The sequence below is a fragment of the Malaclemys terrapin genome, chromosome 3, assembly GCF_027887155.1.
Source record: "Malaclemys terrapin pileata isolate rMalTer1 chromosome 3, rMalTer1.hap1, whole genome shotgun sequence".
Classification (NCBI taxonomy): Eukaryota; Metazoa; Chordata; order Testudines; family Emydidae; genus Malaclemys; species Malaclemys terrapin.
The window spans coordinates 50,721,390-50,743,290 of NC_071507.1; the positions used below are offsets into that span (position 1 = coordinate 50,721,390).

The following is a 21,901-nucleotide window of genomic DNA, read 5'->3' on the forward strand; positions in this document are numbered from 1 at the left end:
GTCCCAAAACACACTTAGTACTTTTGATCATCTGAATGCTATACGCACTAACCAAATTGAGCCTGCAAAGCTAGCAATCAAATTAGACAGACAGAGATTATGGGCCAAATTTCAGTGGACTCTAATTTGGATACCAAGGGCCTGATTTTTCCACTAATTTCAAGTGACATTGAATGTTTAGCAAATCTGAGGCACGAAAAAAGGCTATGGGCATCTACAGTTTAGGTACCCCAAAATTAGAGGCTGCTTTTAAAAAAATTGTCTTACCAAGGCAACATAGCAAGTATGTGTTCCAAGGAGTTCATGCCGCCCACTTTTTTGCTCTAACTACTAGACAATGCTGCCTTTCATACCAATTCAGTTTTTACATGTACAAATCCACAATTTTCCTTACCTGAGTGGGACAGGCTGAACATCAAAGGGGAATTCTTTATTATAGGTGAGGATATTCTTTAAGACTATAAAGAAAAAAAAAGCAGACTTTATTTGCTAAGAAAACCAAGTTTACCTCCCCGCCCCCCCAAAAAAAACACCCTGCACAACTTAATAGTGCTGTGTCCATTATCATGGTGCATTTGTGACAGATACATCAAAATGCACCAAAGAGCCAGTGACAGTACAACTAGAATTACATCATCACAATAATGGTCACTTCCACGTAATAGCTTAGCTCAAAATGATACAGCTACCCAGAAAGGCGAGGGTTTAGCCACATTTACATTGTCAGCAAAGCCATGTTCATAACAAAAGGAGTATGAAGAGAAACAATGGGCCTAAGTGTAGTGGGAGCAATCCAGGGACAATAACCTTGGTACTGGCAATACTTGGCAGGAGTTCTCAAAAGGAATGTTAACATTACAGGCATCAGCTCCAATCAGATTGACAATTCCCCAGAACTGACATTCCTTAATAAACACCTAGGGTACATTTATAGCAAATATAGATTAAGTACATCTAGAACAGGTACTATATTAAAGTCTTACTATACTGCTGTTGAAGTGTAATATGGTTGAGACTTGCTAACCCATGTAGGCATGCGAGGCAGGCTAACATGAAGAGCCAGGAAAATTGAAAGCAGAACAAAGATTAATATGACATCCTTAGGAAACCAGTGGATACTGAAGCCTGTAGCTGCTCCCAGGAAAGTAGCAGCAAATTTGCAGCTCTGCGCTTAGTACAAGAAACTTACCCATTTCAATTATGGGGGTCTTATTCTCTCTCTCACATGCATTTTTTTTAAATCAGTGGATTCAAAAACTGAAAGTGGGATTTTCAGAAGCACCTCAACTGGGGACCTACCTCCCTTCATCACCCACCCTCCAATATTATCAACAGAAAACCCAGATGAAACTCCCCAATTTAAATCTGTCAGTTTGTATGGCGGGGGTCCAGTTCAAGAGCCAGCCAAGTCAGTTTCAAAGGCACAAATGGCAGTTAGGTGCCTAACAGCTAATGACTCCCCATGGGTCTTGGGTGCCTAACTGCTCTTTGTGCTTCTGAAATTCTCCCCCTAAATCTACATTCCAGCCAAAAAACTATGTTAAGGTTGTAAAGTCAAGCACTCAAAAATTGGGAGGTGCCAGAGTTACGGTTGCATATGCAACCTTAGTTTGGCCTGCTTGACTGTACAGGTCACAGAGTAACCAGCCCTTGTAACTGAAGTAGGTCCACCTCCCGTGTGTCAAGCATTTGGTCACTTAAGAGGGTGGGGCAGCACCTGGGACTACAGAGGGAATTCCAGTGAGGGAGGACTGGCTGAGAGTTACAAAGCAGGAGCAGCAGGGCTGCCAGAGTCCTCTGAGAGAGAAGGCAGTGAGACCAGAGATGTGAAGGATGAGCTGAGGAATTGTTTTCTGGTAGACTGGTTAAATATGAAAAAACTCGGACTGTGGGAGTGGCAGTGAATCCTTCGGAAGCTGGGGAGAAGCCTTGCCTTGTGACCGTATACATTATGATACGGTCTTTACTTACATGGCCACATACTATTTCCTTCCACAGCACCCCTGCCTCATTCTGTGCACAGAATGGATGGTGCTCATGGAAAGGGTAGCTAGTCAATACTTTTTATCCCTATCTGTCACTGTGCACAGCATCCAAACCCTACAGTAAATAAAGAACTATTAATTACTCATGGGGTTTTCTATGATGTTTTTGTCACATCTTTGTTCTTCATAAATATCAATGATTTAATCTTCACAACACCCCTGTGAGGTGGTATTTATTATACCAATTTTACACTTGGGCAACTGAAGCACAGAACTTAAAACCAATTTGAGAAACCTAGGGCTTGATTTTTAAGAGCATTTGGCATTTTAACACACTTTATATGTCCAGAACACAGCTCCCATTGACCTCATTTGCAGCTATGACTACTCAGCAGGTCTGCAATCAGACCCCAGGTATCTCAAGATAGATACCCAGAAAACCCCTTACTACATCCCCAGTTCCCTTCCTCCACACCCACTCCCCAGCTGCTGCCCCTGCTGAGTTCCTGTGCCCATCATCCACAACATATCATTTGATCAGGGTCAGGCAGCTTCCTCCTCCATGCTGCCTGGATACTGGTAGGAGGGAGCACAGGCAGGATGGCTCCTGCTCTCAGCTCTTTTGCCTGATACCACATCAGCCTGTGGCTGTGGGGAGAAAAATGCCAGGAATGTCCTGCTTGGTCCTTCTGAGTGGATGGCACATGTGGCGATATGACATATGAATGGTGAGAGGATGGAGAAGGCCCAGAGTACAGACCAAATCTTCAGAGAACTTAGCTGCCAAATTCCAATAAGTCTAATGAGCATGTGCTAACTCCAAGATTTCAGAAGCTCATAACTTGCCCAGATTTGGATAAATTTTCAAGGGAGCCACAGAGGGCACATCTCTGACACCAGGGTAACATCCCTTCACCAACCAAAGAATGGAAGAAACAGTTTCCCAACTAAACAGCTGTAAGAATTTTACTCTGGCATAACATTTTTCTCCAACCTACACTATTCTACATAATCACAGTAGAAGAACCTATTCACCACAGTATCTGAATGCCTTCAGCAACATAATTAACATCTGTTGTGTGTGTTGTTCATGCATTCTCTCATCCTCCTCCCAGGAAGAGAAGTGTGGCTGCAGGGGAGCGTTTTGATTTGGGGAATTTTTTTTAAATGCACGAATTGCTATGGATTTACTAGAGAAGACTAGATCAAAGTGCACCTTTCACCTTAGAGTGGAAGGTGGTGAGGTGTGTCATGGTGCTTAGCTCCTGGAGTTCACGCCACAGTCTCCATCCCCCAGGAAAGCTCCATCTCCTGGAAGTGAGCTTAATTCTTATGGTAGGAAGTTCCACTGTACCAAAGATAAGAGCTGATGACCAGAGTCTGTATCCTGGATCTTTAGGTGATATTTTAGATACCCTGGGCCCAGGCCACTAAAGCCTTGAAGATAAGGACTGAAACCTTGAACTTGATTTGACATTCTCTGGCATTCACTGATGCAGCCACTACCACTTCTAAAATGTCAGATTGCCTACAGGAAATTAACTCTTGGCTGAAGAGCAGCTGGCTCAAGCTGGATTACTGTAAATCATTTTATCTGAAGCTGAATGTGAAACTGACTCACAGCATCCATCTGGTACAGAATGCAGCTGCCCCCATTCTCCATGACTCAGGCTTCCGTAAGCACATCATGCTTGAACTAAGCTCCCTGCCCTGGCTCCCAGTTGGCATCCAATGTCAGTTTAGGGCCTCAGTCCTAATTTTCAAGGCAATGAATGGATCAAGGCCCAGCTACATCAATGACCGAACTTTGATCTGTGAACCCCCATGACAGCTGCGCTCCTCCAGGAGCGTTCAGATCACTAAGACCAGGATGAATCATGAGAGTTCAGAGAAGCATTCTCTATGAAGGGGACCTAGCTCTGGGACAACCTTCCAGAGGAGACCCAGTGAATCCCAAGTCTGACCCTCTTTAGAAAGTGGTGCAAAGCCTTCTTCTTTGAGAAAGCCTTTCCACCATATGCAGTGCTTAATTTGTGGCAGGGCTCGCTAGGGCTGGGCCCTAGCACCTCTGGACTTGGCAGTTCATAGCTCCAGCACCTCTAGCACTGCATCAGTTATGAATGCAAAACAATTGCTTGAGCCCCGGCACATCTTTCATAACAAATTAAGCACTGACCATATGTGATACTCACTTTGAATACCCCTTTTATTTTCAAATCCCTACAAACTTCCCAACTGCCTCTTTGCCCCCACCAAAAAGTTCTACCCCAGTGACTCCATGATGTCCACTAGATACTTTATTCTTTCTATTGATTTTACGTGGGAGGGTCTCAAATACTATGGTAATGAGTGGCAGTACAAAACCGTAAGAAAGAACAAGTTTGATGTGCTCCCAGTAGCCAATGTTGCTGAGAACTTTAACTGTGTTAGCAGAAATTTCCTTAAAAAAAAAAAAAAAAAAAAATTCAGACACATAGCATGGAGAATTTCAGCCCTAATGGTTTAAGTCTGACAAAATTATAAAGCAACAGAAAAAGTCTGATGATGGAAAACCATTAGGCTTCCTTAACTATAGACATTACTATCTGCATCACCTATAATTATCCATTAACTTTTGTTGGCCTGGATCATCATCAAAGCAGTGTGTGGAAAATCCCCCTATCACCCAAAATGCATCTAAATTAGCAATGGATGTGGTATCCTTCCTTTTCAAAGACGAAAGCCTGATGATGGCTGTTTAGCATAGAGGAGTCAGGCTCCCAGTCCATTGCAAGTACATCTTTTAGTCATTAACTTTGCCATATGATACCTGAAAGCATCTGAGGGTATATCCTCTCAAATGTATGTACGTTACAGAGCACAGCATATAAAAATCTTTCCCTTACAATTTTTGCTACAGAAAAAAACCTCACTAATCTATATGACTTGTAATATGGAAAGTGAGACATTCTCCACTTCCCAGCTTAGATTTACATAACAGAGGACTGTAGGGAGGGCTTGTATTACAAAGACCATTATTTTTACCAAATGTACTACAGAACACTTTATTAGTAAGTATTTTATAAAGTATCCAACGAGTGTTACTGTAAGTGACCAAAAGTACCTTCTATGACACATTAGCCTCTCTTCTTGAAGTCTGCTCACTTATTCACCAATTTGAAAATTCAACCAACCATTTACAACCAGTTTCCCAGTCACTGATGTAAGTGAGTGAGGTTCTTCTGTAATGATTCATATTTGCCTGGAATTCTTTTAAAAAGGGATATTCTACAATCGCTGAGGACTTGCCCATTTGAAAATTAGGGCTAGTATTGTTCCAGCCTTTTTTAGGAGGTCTGGTACTGAACTATTAAAAACCCCCAAACATTTTGCTTTCAATACTAACAGCAGAGGCCACTTTAAAAACATTATATACCTAAGCTTAGGCCCAGAACTAAGTTTTGTAGTATAAAATTTTTGCAAAACCTGTTAATTGTTTAATACTCTTAAATGTTCAATGGAAAAAATAATATGGATTTTGTATATTTAATCTGAGACTCTTATCACTTTACAGATATTATCTACCTAGATGAGGATAACCCCCTCATAATCACAGTAGCTGAGTACCTCAAACACTAATGAATTCATCCTAACTCACTCATCTTTGTGAGTAAAGTGGGTATCACCATTTTTCAGATAAGGAACTGAGGCACAGTGAGATTAATAGATTTACCCACAGTCCCACAGGGAATCTATGGCAGGCTGAGAAGTGTACCTAGATCTCTGGAGCCTCACTCCAGTGCCTTAATCCCTGAAAGGTCAATAAAGGAGATATAGCTATTGCTTCTTGGGAGGAAAGCAGTTTTTAACAGTACACAAACAGTACAGACAGTTTGGGCGAGGAACAGAAGAGGATTTTATGAATTTCAAAATTCCCTTACAGTGCTGGAAAACATAGCTAAGCAGTAATGTGTATGAGACACTGAAAGTGAAACCATCCAAGCTTAGTGAATTGCAAGAGGGAACACAGCCTAACGACAGAAAGAAACTAGATCAGACTTTTATATTAACCTAGTATCCAAAATAAATAAATAAATAAAAATGTTTACACTTAATTTTTCATGTATAAGCAGCATTAGATTCTTCGCTGTTCTCAGAGAGAAACAGACTTGTTACTATGAATACACAACACTCTGAAAGAATTATTTAGTAATTCACCTCTACTGCCACTGGAGGACAGACAACAGTTATCAGTTGTAAATAGAAAAAAATTATAGCTCTGACAGGATCACAATTTCAGATATTGTAAAGTACTATGCTATATGAGTAAAATGTAAGTAAAATAACTGAATTAAAGTTAGAAACAGCATATGTCTTCACGGGCAAAATATGTAATTTAATATCTTAAACATGTTTCTCATGACAGAGCCTTTTTAACAAGATACCACAATATTGTCTATCTTTAAGTTAAATTACTAAGTGACTTCTATTCTACATTTCAGGTGAGATTCTTACCTAATGTTGCTCCATTGATTTGAGCTATACTGATTTACATCAGCTGTGTCACACACCCACTAATGGTGGGATTTTTGAAAGCATCCAAGGAAGTTAGGAACACATAGCCCATTGAAAGTCAATGGATTTATTTTCCTAACAGGTACACCTCTACCTCGATATAACGCTGTCCTCGGGAGCCAAAAAATATCTTACCGTGTTATAGCTGAAACCGCGTTATACCGAACTTGCTTTGATCCGCCAGAGTGCGCAGCCTTGCCCCCCCGGAGCGCTGCTTTACCTCGTTATATCCGAATTCGTGTTATATCGGGTCGCGTTATATCGGGGTAGAGGTGTAATTTTGAAAATTCCACTATAAATCTTTTACACAGCATTCTTTTGGACCATTGTAGAATGCTGAGGAGGGGATTTTCAGAGACATTCAGCATTGGTCTAACTATTTGCCAATGCTGAATGCGTTTGAAAACCTCACTTTTGGTCCATGCTTACAATTAAATGTGCAGATCGCATCATAGCAAATGGATTAACGTACAGATGGCAACAACTTTGTATAATGCTATGCAAGCTTAACAGAAATCCATCAAAACACATAGTGCCTTCTAGAGTCAAATGCACAGCACTATCTGAGGACCTGATACGTCTGGAGGAATCAGCTTTGCTCATTCATTGCTGTACGTAAAATGTGAACAGTACGTTCCCCTCCCCTCTCCTCCCCTCCCCTGAAGCTCCTCATGTATTCTTCCCAAAATACATTCCGTGCTTCCCTCCCCCCCAGGACCCATCCCTCACTTTGAGAGCTTCTCATTTATAGAATATGTTGAGCAGAAAGCTAAACAAAATATTAATACACTAACTTCACAAATGATCACACTGACAACGAAAGACTTGAAGGGAAAATACTTTTCCTTTAAGGCCAGAGGGGGAAGTCTGAGAGGCCAGGATACCCTGTTCCAGGAATTCTGAAGCAGAGGAGGGCCTAGGAAATGGCAGAGGAAGGTGACAGAAGAGGATGTGGTCCTGGGGTGATAATGTCTGGGAAAACCCAGGCTATTGTTCTTTACAGGCTCAGGATGGGGAGCCTTGCAGCATAGGGTCAGACAAAGCTCCCCTCTCTCGGCCCACCCAGGATAAATTTTGCAAGAGGTCAACATATAACCTGCCTCTTTCCTTACACAAGGACACACTCAGGGAAGGACTGTCTGTCTGCTGACTCTTCCCACCCAGGGGAGAAGGGACAGAGGTGGTGTGACCGAGCCTCCAAGTGGCAGAGCAAGGCTGGAAGACTGCACCCAACAGAGATGCCTGGGAGGAAAGGACTTTTGCTATGAAGGTTTGTTTTCAGTTTGTTTTTTTGAAAGGCTGCCTGGGTGGAACCAGCTGAAGGCAATTTAAAGGGGCCACCTCAGAGAAGCTGCCTGAAGGACTACAGCCTGCTACAGACTCAAAAAGTACAATGGAGGTTATAATCAGTAGTTGATGAAACATTTATTATTTTTGTAAATAGCTGGGAGAAATATATATTTCAGACCACAGTCTAATCCCAAATCTACTGTTGTGGATGCCAGGATGCCAGACAGGGGAGGTGGAGTATCAGAGATCCAAATATGGCTTTCCATTTCTAAGAATGGCATTTAGGCCCCAATTCAGGAAAGCTCTTTAAAGCATAACTTTAAGCACATGCTTAAGTACTTAAGTATTCCTCAGTAAGGATGCTTTTCTCAATTAAGGTCTTAATAACCTATCTCCACCGAAGTACAGGAACTTCAAATGCATTGTGACTGCTGCAAATTGTGTGCAGAGAGATGGAGGCAGGATGGCCCAGTGATTAAGGCCTTTGGCCAGGACTTGAGACCTGGGTTCAATTCCCTGCTCTGCCACAGACTTAAACAGCCCATACATGGCCTTGGGCAAGTCACTTAGACACCTATGTCACTTTTCAAAAGAGATTTTGGCACCTTAACGCTGAGCAGGGCAACACCCAAATCTCTTTCCTTGTCTCACAGTGGTGTTGCAAGGACAAACACATTAAAGATTCTGAGGTGCTCACACACTACAGGAATGGGGGTCATAGAATAGAGAGAAATTGCTGTTTCTCCTCAGTAGGAAAACATGCTTTTATACCTTTCTTGGTCTCAAGGAAACACCCTGAAATATCCAGACTACATATTTTCATCAGCGAAAGTATGAAAAGGTTCTTTGGCTGGCCAAAGCAATAATTCAAGTGATGCACAGTCTGACAGCTGAGCAGAACGTCAGACAACCATGTGACAATGTACCACCTTGGCTTAGTCTCATGCCAATGACATCACATGATAATAATGAAATATCAGATCGGTCCAGTAGGAGATATGACTGAGAGGCATGTTAGAGTAAGTGGCCTGGTCTTGCTAGTTTTCGCTCTTTTGGGGAAAAGGAAATATGTATTTGTTTATGAAGGAAGTGTTAGAAGCTGACAATCTTGTAGATATTCCTGGTACTTTGCATGGCTGCAGATCCTGTGACTTCAAAGACATATATGGTGTTAAGTCAATAGCTAATATTACCAGAGGGAGAATGGAGCACACAAATTTGGCTTATTTCTGAAATGGAAAAATGACTTCTGAATTGAGAGATATCAACGTTTGATCCAGGTCATTACTGAATTAGACTAAGGACATAAGGGTTTGAGATTTACCTGACATCATAAGAACATAGGCATGGCCATACTGGGTCAGACCAATGGTCCATCTAGCACAGTATCCTGTCTTCCGACTTTGGCCCGTGCCAGATGCTTCAGAAGGAAAGGACAGAACAGGCAATTTATCGAGTGGATACATCCTACCATTCAGTCCAAGCCTGATGGTCAAGAGATTTAAGGACACTAGAGCATGTGGTTACATCCCATTTTGGCTAACAACCACTGATGGACCTGTCCTCCATTAACTTATCTAATTCTTTTTGGAACTCATTTATACTTTTGGCCTTCACACTGCCACATGGCAATGATTTCCATGAGTGGTCTGTTCCCTGTGTGAAGAAATACTTCCTTATGTTTGTTTTAAACCTGCTGACTTTATTTCATTGGGTGATCCCTGGTTCTTGTGTTATGTGACGAGCTAAATTAAACTTCCTTATTCACCTTCTCCACACTGTTCATGATTTTATAGACCTCTACATATCCCTGCTTAGTCATCTAAGTTGAACAGTCTCAGTCTTTTTAATCTCTCCTCATACGGAAGCTTTTCCATACCCCTTACTCTGTACTTTTTCCAATTTTTACATATCTTTTTTGAGATGGGGCAACCAGAACTGCATGCAGTATTCAAGGGGTAGGTGTACAATGGATTTATATGGCGGCATTAGGATATTTTCTGTCGTATTATCTACCCCTTTCCTAATGTTTCCTAAAATTCGGTTAGCTTTTTTGCACATTGCACATTGAGTGGATGTTTTCAGAGAACTATCCACAATGATTCCATGATCTCTTTCTTGAGTGGTAACAGCTAATTTAGACCCCATCATTTGGTATGTATATATTGTTGGAATTATGTTTTTCAACCTGCATTACTTTGCATTTATCAACATTGCATCTTCCATTTTGTTGACCTATCGTCCATTTTTTGAGAGATCTCTGTAAATCTTCACATTCGGCTTCGGACTTAACTGTCTTGAGTAATTTTGTATCATCTGCAAACTTAGTCTCCTCACTGTTTATCCCTTTTTTTCAGAATATTTACGAACACATTGAACACCACTGGTACCAGTACAGATCTTTGAGGGATCCCACTATTTACCTCTCTTCCTTCTGAAAACTGACCATTTATTCCTACTCTTTGTTTCCTATATTTTAACCAATTACTGATCCATGAGAGGACCTTCCCTCTTACTCTATGATGGCCCACTTTGCTTAAGAGCCTTTGGTGAGGGACCTTCTCAAAGGCTTTCTGAAAGTCCAAGTACATTATATCAACAAGTTCATGCTTGTGCATGTTTGACGACCCCCTCAAAGAATTCTACTAGATTAGTGAGACATGTTTTCCCTTTACAAAAGTTGTGTTGACTCTTCCCCAACATAGTGTTCATTTAGGTGTCTGATAATTCTGTTTATTACCAGGTAAACTGTAACTATAGTAAAGAAGTTAGATTTCCTGACCTGTACTTACCAGGATCACCTCTGGAGCATTAGCTAACCACCAGTCAACTAGTACAGAGGCTGATTTAATCGATAGTTCTGCAATTTCATATCTGAGGTCCTTCAGAATCCTTGGTTGAATATCATAAAGTTCTGGTGTCTTATTACTGTTAAATTGATAAATTAATTCTAAAACCCCCTCAACTGACACTTCAATCTAGGACAGTTCCTCAGATATGCCACCTAAAAAGAACGTCTCAGGTGTGGGAATCTCCCTCACATCCACTACAGAGAAGACCAGTCTAAAGAATTCATTTAGCTTCTTTACAACAGACTTGTTTTCCTTGAGCGCTCCTTTAGCACCTCGATCGTCCAGTGGCCCCACTGATTGTTTGGCAGGCTTCCTGCTTCTGAGGTGCTTAAAAAAAGTTTGCTGTTAGAATTTGAAGAGCAACTAGGCTTGCCTAACTATACTTTTACATTTGACTTGCCAGAGTTTATCTTCCTTCTATTTTCCTCAGCAGGATTTGACATCATTACAACAATACCATCAGTGTGTTGGGTAATAGTTAATTTGGTATCAGAATATATTCTGAATCATTTGCTGAGGCCCGGTGTACTTGGCACAGTACAGAGAAAGACATGTTTGCTACCCCACTGAACTTACAATTCAAATACAATAATGTTCAAAAAGATACATACAGGTTGAAGATTCAACTAAGCAGTGTAGAATTTTTAAAATACATGTATTCTATACTGCAGTGGTTTTCAGACTGCGGGTTGTGACCCAGTACTGGGCCGCAGAATGTAAGGAACTGGGTCGCAGCGGCGCTGGTCAGCACCACTGACCGGGCCATTAAAAGTCCCATCAGCGGTGCTGCCCAGCTAAGGCAGGCTAGTTCCTACCAGTTCTGACACCGCGCTGCGCCCTGGAAGTGGCCAGCAACAGGTCTGACTCCTAGGCCATGCCCTGCCCCCACCCCGAGCACTGGCTCTGCACTCCCATTGGCAGGGAAGCCAATGGGAGCTGAGGAGGGCAGTGCCTGCAGACAAGAGCCAGACCAGCTGCTGGTCACTTCCAGGATGCAGCGTGGTCTGCGGTGCTAGGACAGGTAGGAAGCCTGCCTTAGTACCCCCACTGCGCCGCTGACATGGAGCTGCCCAAGGTAAGCCCATGCCCCAATCCCCTGCCCAGCTCCGAGCCCCCCCAAAACCCAAAGCCCCCTCCTGCACCACAAATCCCTCATCCCAGAGCCTGCATCCCCAGCCCAGAGCCCTGACCCCTTCCCGCACTCCTGCCCAGCCCAGAGCCCCCTCCCGCATCCCAAACCCCTTATCTCCAGCTCTGTTGGGTCGCGGGCATCAACAATTTTCTTCAACTGTGTCGCCAGAAAAAAAAGTTTGAAAACCACTGCTGTACTATAATACTATTACTGACCCTAAAGAGCACTGTCCATTCAAGGGAGGACAAGTTCCTAGACTACTGAAGTGTAAGGACATCCATATTTAAATCTTCCAGCACTACACTAAAGCCTAGTTATTAAAGAATGTATGTGGTAGCAAACATTTGGAGGAATAACCTTAACAGCATTGCTGTCTACCCACATTTAGGCCAGTCAGCATTACTGCGACTATCAGACTTTCCACTGCAATTATAAAAATCACCCACTTAAAATGTCAGATACTACTTACTTGGTTCTAGCTTCTTCAGATCCTCCAGCTTAAATTCCTCCTGCGACTGTGTGGACTAGGAGGTTACAAAGGAAGATAGTATTAGGTTTCATTATGCACCGTCTGTTGCCATTACTATTTCAGAATGGGTATGCAGCGTTGTTCTAGCTTTTGTCCATCTGTTCTGAGCGGTTTTCTCTATGGGGTCTCTATGCGAGAGGGTTTTTAGTACAAACCTTTCATTAATTTTGTCCCTATTATTTCAATGTCATTTTAATGATCCTGAAGAGAACAAGTTTATTCCATATTGTGAGCCTGGAAATGAGAAAATTTCAGAACAGCCTAATTATACTCATTTATACTTTCAGTCATGAGTGCTAAGACGACAAGGGAGGTCTGTCTTAAACCCTCCAAACTCTAGGTGTTCTGAAGCAAGAATCAGGTCTAGGGTTAGGAACTGTGGCTCAGATGGGGTTTGGTCCTGCACAGTATGGAGTGCTCCTGCATGTACCTTCAATTCCACTTACAGCAGGGGAGTGGAAAATACTCAACACCTTGCAGGAGAGCACCCACAGAATGCCAGGTCACCCACTGTTCTTAAACCTTCCATAAGGCCAAATGGGGTCCAAGTTTAAGGATCCACTTGTTGCTGTGCAAGTGTCAACAGCGGCTGGGCATGTCACAAGAGAAAGGCTAGTGTAGTGGGGTTAGATACCATGCCAGCAGAAGGGAAGGGCTGACCAGCCAATTTGGTCCCAGCCAGGATGCCACAATGTAACTGTAGTGTGTGTATGGCTTCCCAAAATGAGAAGATGGATGAAAAATCCCATGACCCTAACCTAAAACACTATAAAATCCCTGAGTTACTGACTAGAGAAGTGTGGCTTGCTTGGCATAAGCCATAGCTCAGGAAAGGATGAGTCGGGAAACACCAGTGTTTGGAGGCTGGAGGACAGCATCACAAAACAACTGGGAGAAAGGATCTGCACTCGTTGAACTTATCCACTAGAAGGTCAGAGGGTGGGAGTGATTTCTGATTCCACTTCACCCTCAGCTCCCTGCAGCTATGGAAAAATAAAATGTCAGCTCTGCTTCCACTTGGCTCTTCAGCCAATGGTGGATGAGGAAAATACTTAGCACTTTTCATCAACAGATCTCAAAGCACTTGAGTGGTGAGTATGTATTTCCCTCAGTTTACAGACTGGTAAACTGAGGAACAGAGAGGTTAAGGTAACACAGAAAATCAATGGAGAGCTGGGAACAAAACCCAGGGCTCCTGACTCCCAGACTTGTGTGGTCAAGTGTACCATGGAGCCTGCCTCCTCTTCAATTGGTGGGGATGCGCTCTCTTTTGGATATCAATACAGCTAGCCTTCACTGTTGATTAGGTAGATAAGAGACTTCCCAGATCTTCAGCCATCTTAAAAAGTATGTGGCATTAACACAGGCAGAAATTAAATCAAAACCTTGTAGTCTTAACACATATTGGACACTAGATTATGTTTAAAGTCACAAAAAGCAAACAGAACTTATATTTTAAAATTTTAAAAGCAAGATTTTTCTGCTGTAATTTTGACAAAGGCCAGAGCTACTTTCCTGGCAAGACTGAGTTTGAGGAATTTCTTATAAACCAAATCATATTTAACACACACAGTCCATAAACCATCATGAAGTACAGCCCCTACCTGTATTCTGTAACTGTAACTATTAATTATTGTTTCACAAGCAGCCAGGATAACAGAAGGGGATTTTAAATAACTTGCTCATTAGCTACTAAAAGGGGTGAAAAGGTATACAGAATAAAAGCCAAGGTCAAAATGCAGGAAGAAACATCTTAAATTAATTTCTACAAGACCTTATTTAGATGAATAATGGAAGAAATAAAACCTACACCACAGCTCAGCGCCTAAATTCATTTTCTGTCACCCCGTCTCCCATTTTTAGAAGTCCCCCTCATCTCATTTTTAAAGTTAACTCTCTTCCCTTTGCCCCCCAACATTTGTATCTGCACAGCTTCCATTGGAGGAGGAGGAGTGAGGACATGAATCTATGCAGAGTGAAAATTGCTGAAGTGCTTCCTTGAGGTCTAGCAGGGACAGCGTGAAAACAGCTAGGCTTGTGTAAAGTTCACTCCAGTGCTATTCTGCTCCTGTCTGTATAGCCTCTGTGCAAACCACCAGCACTGTCATTTTCTGTGGAAGGAATCTGAAGTGACAAGGAACAGGAAACAGGAAGCCTGCAGTTTCGTGCCCATTTAAACCCCATTGCACGCAAATGCCCTTAAGCATTCAGAGGCTTTCAGGCAACTACCTGGTGGTAGAAGTCCCAGCATTCAAAGAGATTGCTAACTTTGTCAGCCAGAAATCATGTCTACATCTGAAAAGACTTACACATTACCTGCTTCCCCATTTCATTCCATTGAAACTTAACAGAGAGGAATAGAAGCAAAGTCACTTCCCTGACTGCACAAATCAGATTTCCATATAGAATTGTCTTCCCATGTTTTTGGTGGACACTCATTAAAACTCAAAAGAAAAAGAGCAGAACAGGATATGGCAGGGAACTACATTAAGTCACTGTACCTGCAAAGCTGCACTCCGCAATTCTAGGCATGTTGCAATTTTAGCTATGGTTTTCTGTAAGGAAGAGAAGGAAATTATTTCATTTGTTTGCCAATTAAAGCTGCATACAACTACATTCAAGAAAACAGACGCTTTCTTTAAAACAAGCTTACAAACACTTTTTCACACACCCCAACATTTGATTGCACAGCAATATTAATATCAAACATTATTTTAATATTTGCATCTAGAAACAATATTTACAAGTCAGAGAGATTGAAAGTGCAATGGACAATATTACATAACCATTGGCAATTGAACTCCTTCCACATAGCTCATCGGTACAAATGTGTCAGTGAATGAACTGCAGACCGGGGCACTGCCTCCCACACCATAAATTGCTTATAAACCTGATGATTACTCTGGGAGTGATGGGGGACATGTCTGAGAATAAGATCAATTACTTTGAGCATGTGAAATTACTTGTTCCCATTTGTAGATCCCCACCCCTCTCGATTACAAAACTAAATGAGGACCCGATCCAGAGATGTATACTGATCACCCTTCAATGGAAGTTGTGGATGCTCAGAATCTCTCAAAAGCAGGTCCTATTGTACCTAAGCATAGATTTGGCTGTGTTTTGCTCTGTGTGTTGTGGGGAAGAATAGAAGAGGACTCCCTTGAACAACAAAAAAAAAAAAAAACAACAACAACAACAACATACTGGTCAATATAATTGCAACAGCTAACATATTCTAGGAATAGCAGTCGATATGAATTCGAAGCAAGTCTTGTAAAACTTTTTAGGGTACTTAAACATTGTTAACAATTTCAAATGGGTTAACAATTTCACCCAAATAGGAGAGAACTCTTCAGTTAAAGCTTGTTAACCACGTAAGATTGCCATTGATCAAGGGTAGGTTGTAATTTCTCCCTTCATATACAGAAGTGATGCGCGAGATGCTGTGGCGAGATCACCGCAGGTGGAATCCCTAAAAGACCTCAGTTCATCTAGTTGTGGAGGAGAGAGACAGAGCCCTAGACAAGACACCGTCAGCAAAGAGGAGTCTTTCAATATATTACAGCTCTCATAAAGGCCTTTCAAGTGGCCAGCTAGAGAAACTGACAACGGTAGAAGGCTTACAAGCAATGATGCAGATAATCTTCAGTGCCAACAATATAAAAGCTTTCAGGAAGAACGAAGCTTCCACTCAGGTAGGCACTAATAGTCAAGACTACCCATTAGAAGCATTTTGGTGCAAGATGAAAATCACAAGATTATTCAGCACCTAGAAGAGAATGTCTTGGTAATGATGGGGACAAACTAACTAGCAATAGGTTAACAAAAGACAAACAGAAAAGTGCAATATGGCCAATAAGACAAAAATGGTGACTATGATAAAACTGTAGAGAAAAGCAAGTTAAATATAATGGGTGATAAAACTTCTCAGGTGAAAGTCCAATAAATGCATCTGTTATTGCCTAGTTTAAAAAAAAAAAAAAAAAAAAAAAAAAGAGTTCGGGTTCCTGATATAGCAATTCTACTACCTAAAAATAGAAAAGAGGTAATGGGCTGATCTACTACTGAGTCCAACAGTATTTAGGTCAATTCCTAAGCCTGCATGTCAGCCAAAAGCCAATACCTATTACACAGTGATCCTGCCTTCTTGGTTTTAAACATTGCCTCATGAGATCATGCTAATCTAGGCATATCTTCCTTGTAATTTATACAGTAACTCCTCACTTAAAGTCATCCTGGTTAAGATTGTTTCGTTGCTGATCAATTAGGCAACATGCTCGTTTAAAGTTGCGCAATGCTCCCTTATAATGTTGTTTGGCAGCTGCCTGCTTTGTCCACTGCTTGCTGGAAGAGCAGCCCAGCCGGTTGCAGCTAGCTGGTGGGGGCTTGGAACCAGGGTGGACCGTCAGTTTGGGAACCTCTGGCCTAACATCTGTCACGTTTGTTCATTGTCTTCTCTCCCTGGCAGAGAAGTGTGTGCAGGGGAGTGTTATGTTTTGGATTTTTTTGTTTATAACATATACACAAACACATTGCTACATGTTTACATTAGAGAAGGCAAAATCAAAGACGTGTGCCTTGCACTTCCACTGGAAGCTGGTGAGGTTTGTGATGGTCCTTAGTTCTTATGGGAATTCATTCCAGTCTTGGGCTGGCCCCTGAGAAAGCTCTGTCTCTTTTGTGCTTGAATGACATCTGCCTCATGTAAGAGGGTAAACAGATTGGAAAACTATGCTTCTCTGCCCTCAACCAATACACATTAGAAATCATGTACCTCCTGCTCTGGAGTACATTCGAATACCTTAGAGTTAAAAAGACTGAGTACCCACGTTCCACACATTCATTAATGCATGGCCTAGTCCCACAGTCAGGGTTGGGAAGGGGGGGAAATCAAAGATAGTAGTGCTACAGATGCAGCATGCTCAACCCCCAGAAGGAAATGTCTGGTATTTTCTCTAGCCAGTTAAGCAACAGCACTGGGAGTTCTTTATTGTTGAAAACAACTGGAAAGAGGTTGTCCACAAATGTAGGACCTCCAGGGATGGGGAGGTCTGAAGTGATGGAGAAAGACAGAGGACAGAGCTCCCCTAGGGAGGCAGAATATCTACATATAAAATGGAATTCTACTATCAGTGCAAAGGAGCAGTGAACATGCCAACTGAGTGTTAAGAAAATGCAACAGATAGAACAGATCCCCCAATTATGCTTCTAGAGACTGAGAGCAATTGCTCTCCCAATTGTCAAGAGGATTGGTACACTAAGAATCTCCAGCACTGTGTGAGGTAGGCAAGACATGTAAACGTAATTTAACTTCTGCTCTTCCCCAGTCTCTCACACACAGTTTTAATTCCCTCTCCCCACCCTACTGATATGCTTAGCAGAGCCCATCCTGAAGTTAGATTCTTACAGCTGCCTAGACTAACCAGCTAACTCCTTGCAGTGGGGCAGATGAAACTGCAAAGTGTGTGTCGTTAGGCTCTTGGGAGTTGAAGAATGATAACACAGCACTAGGAACAGATTAACTTTGGAGAGATTTGGAGTTTAAAATAGAAAAGAACAGGTTTTATATGGAATCTATTGAATTATGGCAAGATACCAGCAGCCATTATTCATAACTATTTTTAAGGGACCACACCCAACCCGAAAGTACAAAATGCAGCTAAACACTATCGTTTTCAGCTGCAACTATCCCATGCAGGGGCTTCTTTTACAACAATGAAAACACTTAATATATTATTAGCAGTACTGAAGCTGCAACAAACTCTGCTAGTTAGAGCTATTAAAGATCCAGTTTCAATGTAAACTAGTGTTTAGAAGGGAAAAAGTCAGTTGATCTAGTAGTCAAGGCTTCTTCTGTACTGTTGTGTGAGTAATGACTGTGCTAACTGTAATGCAGTTTGAGATGTTTGCATAAATAGAGAGCCTAAGTGAAGTTTGGTTTTCAAGAAAGGTCCAAGTTGCTAGCAGACCAGTAGTTTAATGAGGCATGCTAAGATTATACAGCTGTGCAAGTGTTTCAGCAAGTTACCAGCACACAAAAAATAAGATTTTTCAACACTGCATAAAGCCAAGCATAATTTTTTAAAAGGCTCATGCAAGCACTTTTTAGTCAGAAACTTGAAAGGTCACATGCATTGTGTGGAGATCTGGGTGAAAACAACGAACACCCTGTGCAGAAGGGCAGGCTGACAGACATGGCCAAAACTAAAGAGATCAATTAATGTAATAAGAACGGCCATACTGGGTCAGACTAAAGGTCCATCTAGCCCAATATCCTGTCTTCTGACAGTGGCCAATGCCAAGTGCCCCAGAGGGAATGAACAGAACAGGTAATCATCAAGTGTTCCATTCCTTGTCGCCCATTCTCAGCTTCTGGCAAACAGAGGCTAGGGACATCATCGCTGCCCACCCTGGCTAATAGCCATTGATGGACCTATCCTTCATTTATTTATCTAGTTCTTTTTTGAACCTTATTATAGTCTTGGCCTTCACAACATCCTCTGACAAGGAGTTCCACAGACTGACTGTGCACTGTGTGAAAAAATACTTCCTTTTGTTTGTTTTAAACCTGCTGCCTATTAATTTCATTTGGTGACCCCTAGTTCTTGTGTTATGAGAAGGAGTAAACAACACTTCCTTATTTACTTTCTCCACACCAGTCATGATTTTATAGACCTCTGTCAGATTCCCCCTTAGTTGTCTCTTTTCCAAGCTGAAAAGTTCCAGTCTTATTAATCTCTCCTCATACGGAAGCCGTTCCATAGCCCTAATCATTTTTGTTGCCCTTTTCTGAACCTTTTCCAATTGCAATATATCTTTTTTTGAGATGGGGCGACCACATCCGCACACAGTATTCAAGATGTGGGTGTACCATGGATTTATACAGAGGCAATAGGATATTTTCTGTCTTCTTATCTATCCGTTTCTTAATGATTCCCAACATTCTGTTCGCTTTTTTGACTGCCATTGCACATTGAGTGGATGAGAACTATCCACCATGACTCCAAGATCTCTTTTTTGCGTGGTAACAGCTAATTTAGACTCCATCATTTTGTATGATTTTATATACATACACACACACACACACACACACACACACACACACACACCTCTACCCTGATATAATGCTGTCCTTGGGAGCCAAAAAAAATCTTACCGCGTTATAGGTGAAACCGCATTATATCGAACTTGCTTTGATCCGCCAGAGTGCGCAGCCCTGTCCCCCTGGAGTGCTGCTTTACCACGTTATATCCGAATTCGTGTTATATCTGGGTAGAGGTGTATATACGTATAGTAATAAGCTATGCTTGCTTACTATAGGTATGTCTGCACTGCAAAGAAAGGTGGGATCTTAATGTGAGTTAGCTTGTTAGCTAACTCACATTAAAATAGCAGTGAAAACACAGCAACTCTGCTCTTAAGTCAGGTTAGCAGCTTAAATTCAATCCCCTAACAGGCTTTAACTCAAGCTGCTAACCTGAGTTAAAGGCAGAGTTGCTGTGTCTTCACTGCTATTTTAACCTGAGTTACACCCCCTGCCCTTTTTTGTTTTGCTTTGTTCTTTTGCAATGTAGACATAACCCTAACCAAGTAGAAATCTACTTGGTTCCTGGACAATGGGAGTGTGGAGCCGGTGCACGGGCAGCACAGAGCCCCATGGCTCCCCCGCCTAGGAACCGGACCTGCTGCCACTTCTGGGGTGCAGCCCGGTGCCAGGATAGGTAGGGACTAGCTTGCCTTAGCCCTGTAGCACTGCCAACCAGATTTTTAATGGCCCGGTCGGCAGTGCTGACCGGAGCCACCAGGGTCCCTGTTCCAGTCAAAAATCAGATACCTGGCAACCCTACCAGGCCCTCCAAGAGGGAGCAGCCTTCCACAGGGAGCAGCCTTCCCCTCCCCATGACACACACACACACATACCCACACACCCTTATCTGGGGCAAGTCACTATCCACAAAGTTCAAAGAACCCAATTTTGCAATCATCTTGAAACAGTGAAGTTCATACTGACACACAGCATAAAGGACAGCATGCTGTTAATCACAGCCTGCCATAAATGAGATTACCACCACCTGCTAACCAACCACACCTTCCAACTCTACTTCCATCAACGGGGGATATACAATCAAAATTGGGGGTGGAGGGAGTGAAACTATAACAAAAGAATAAAAACTATCTGCAATGACAACAGAAGCCAATAAAGAATAAAAATTTGCTGACTTACCAAAAAGATCTCCTTAGTCCATGGGTTGTGTGTGTGGCAGGGGGATGTTGGGAGGGTGGGGGGTAGGAAGATGATGGTCACCATCCCCATGGGAGCCCAAAACAAGTTAAGGTGAGATCATGAACACCCTGTCTTTATGACTAGATAAAGGGGAGAAGAGTCCTGAAACTTTTTTGTTTTAATACGTGGTTTGGAAAAGGTTGAGAACCACTGTCCTAACATGTCTCTCCATGTAGTAACTGAAGGCAAATGTCAGAGGGGTAGCCGTGTTAGTCTGAATCTGTAAAAAGCAACAGAGGGTCCTGTGGCACCTTTGAGACTAACAGAAGTATTGGGAGCATAAGCTTTCATGGGTAAGAACCTCACTTGCATCTGAAGAAGTGAGGTTCTTACCCACGAAAGCTTATGCTCCCAATACTTCTGTTAGTCTCAAAGGTGCCACAGGACCCTCCGTTGCTGAAGGCAAATGCTGACTTTTTAAAATGGCAGCCACGGCAGCACATTCATTTCTCAGATTATTTATCCACCTTGAAGTTCTCAGTCCACAGCAGATCGTAAAGCATCTCTTACTAGGTTCTTTTTCTCTAATCCACACATAATTCTGTAACTTGTATACTGAACTGAGTTGTGTACTAGAAAATTCCATTCCTAAATAAGCTATTGCTCCCATAAACAATACCTGTAATCACAAGTCTTCTCCACATGGCCATCACTCCTAATAAAACCCTGTCCCTTCACAAAATATCACAAGGGTAGCAAAGTCACATGTATTACCAGCAGCAGGGTTGGGGAGGTTTATTATACTGAATACACCTCACTAAAATTGGTTTTCAGTGCGGAGAAAGTCTGCTGGAGTTTCCCTTTTTAACAAACCCCCTTCCAGAATTACACCAACATGATGCTGACAAAAAAACAACAGAACACACACTACAACCTTGTTCAGTCGAAAGACTGCAAAGATTGAAGACTCTAGATCAGTGGTTCTCAACCAGGGGTCCGGGGCCCCCCTGCGGGGCCGCAAGCAGGTTTCAGGGGGTCCACTAAGCAGGGCCAGCATTGACTTGCCGCAGGGGGCTGAAGCCCAGGGCTGCGAGCCTTGTCACCCAGGGCTAAAGCCTGAACAACTTAGCTTCATGGGGCACCCTGTGGCATGGAGCACCGGGCAGTTGTCCTGCTTGCTAGCCCCCAACGCTCGTCCTGGCTTTTATATGCAGAAAAACAGTAGTTGTGGCACACATGGGCCGTGGAGTTTTTATATATGTTGGGAGGCCCTCAGAAAGAAAAATTTTGAGAACCCCAGCTCTAGAAGACTTTGGCAGTCTCACTTCCCATCAG

The 21,901-nt window shown here is 42.4% G+C and overlaps 1 protein-coding gene across 1 annotated transcript in view; it reads right to left on the minus strand.

The window, feature by feature from the left end:
• AIDA (axin interactor, dorsalization associated) overlaps window positions 1-21,901 on the minus strand; it is a 51,402-nt gene that overhangs the window by 13,251 nt on the left and 16,250 nt on the right. Inside the window, exons 3-5 of the mRNA XM_054021723.1 lie at window positions 14,844-14,897; window positions 12,283-12,337; window positions 395-458 (exon numbers count right to left, since the gene is read on the minus strand). Coding sequence (XP_053877698.1) covers window positions 395-458; window positions 12,283-12,337; window positions 14,844-14,897 — 173 coding nt within the window. The remainder of the gene's footprint in view (window positions 1-394; window positions 459-12,282; window positions 12,338-14,843; window positions 14,898-21,901) is intronic.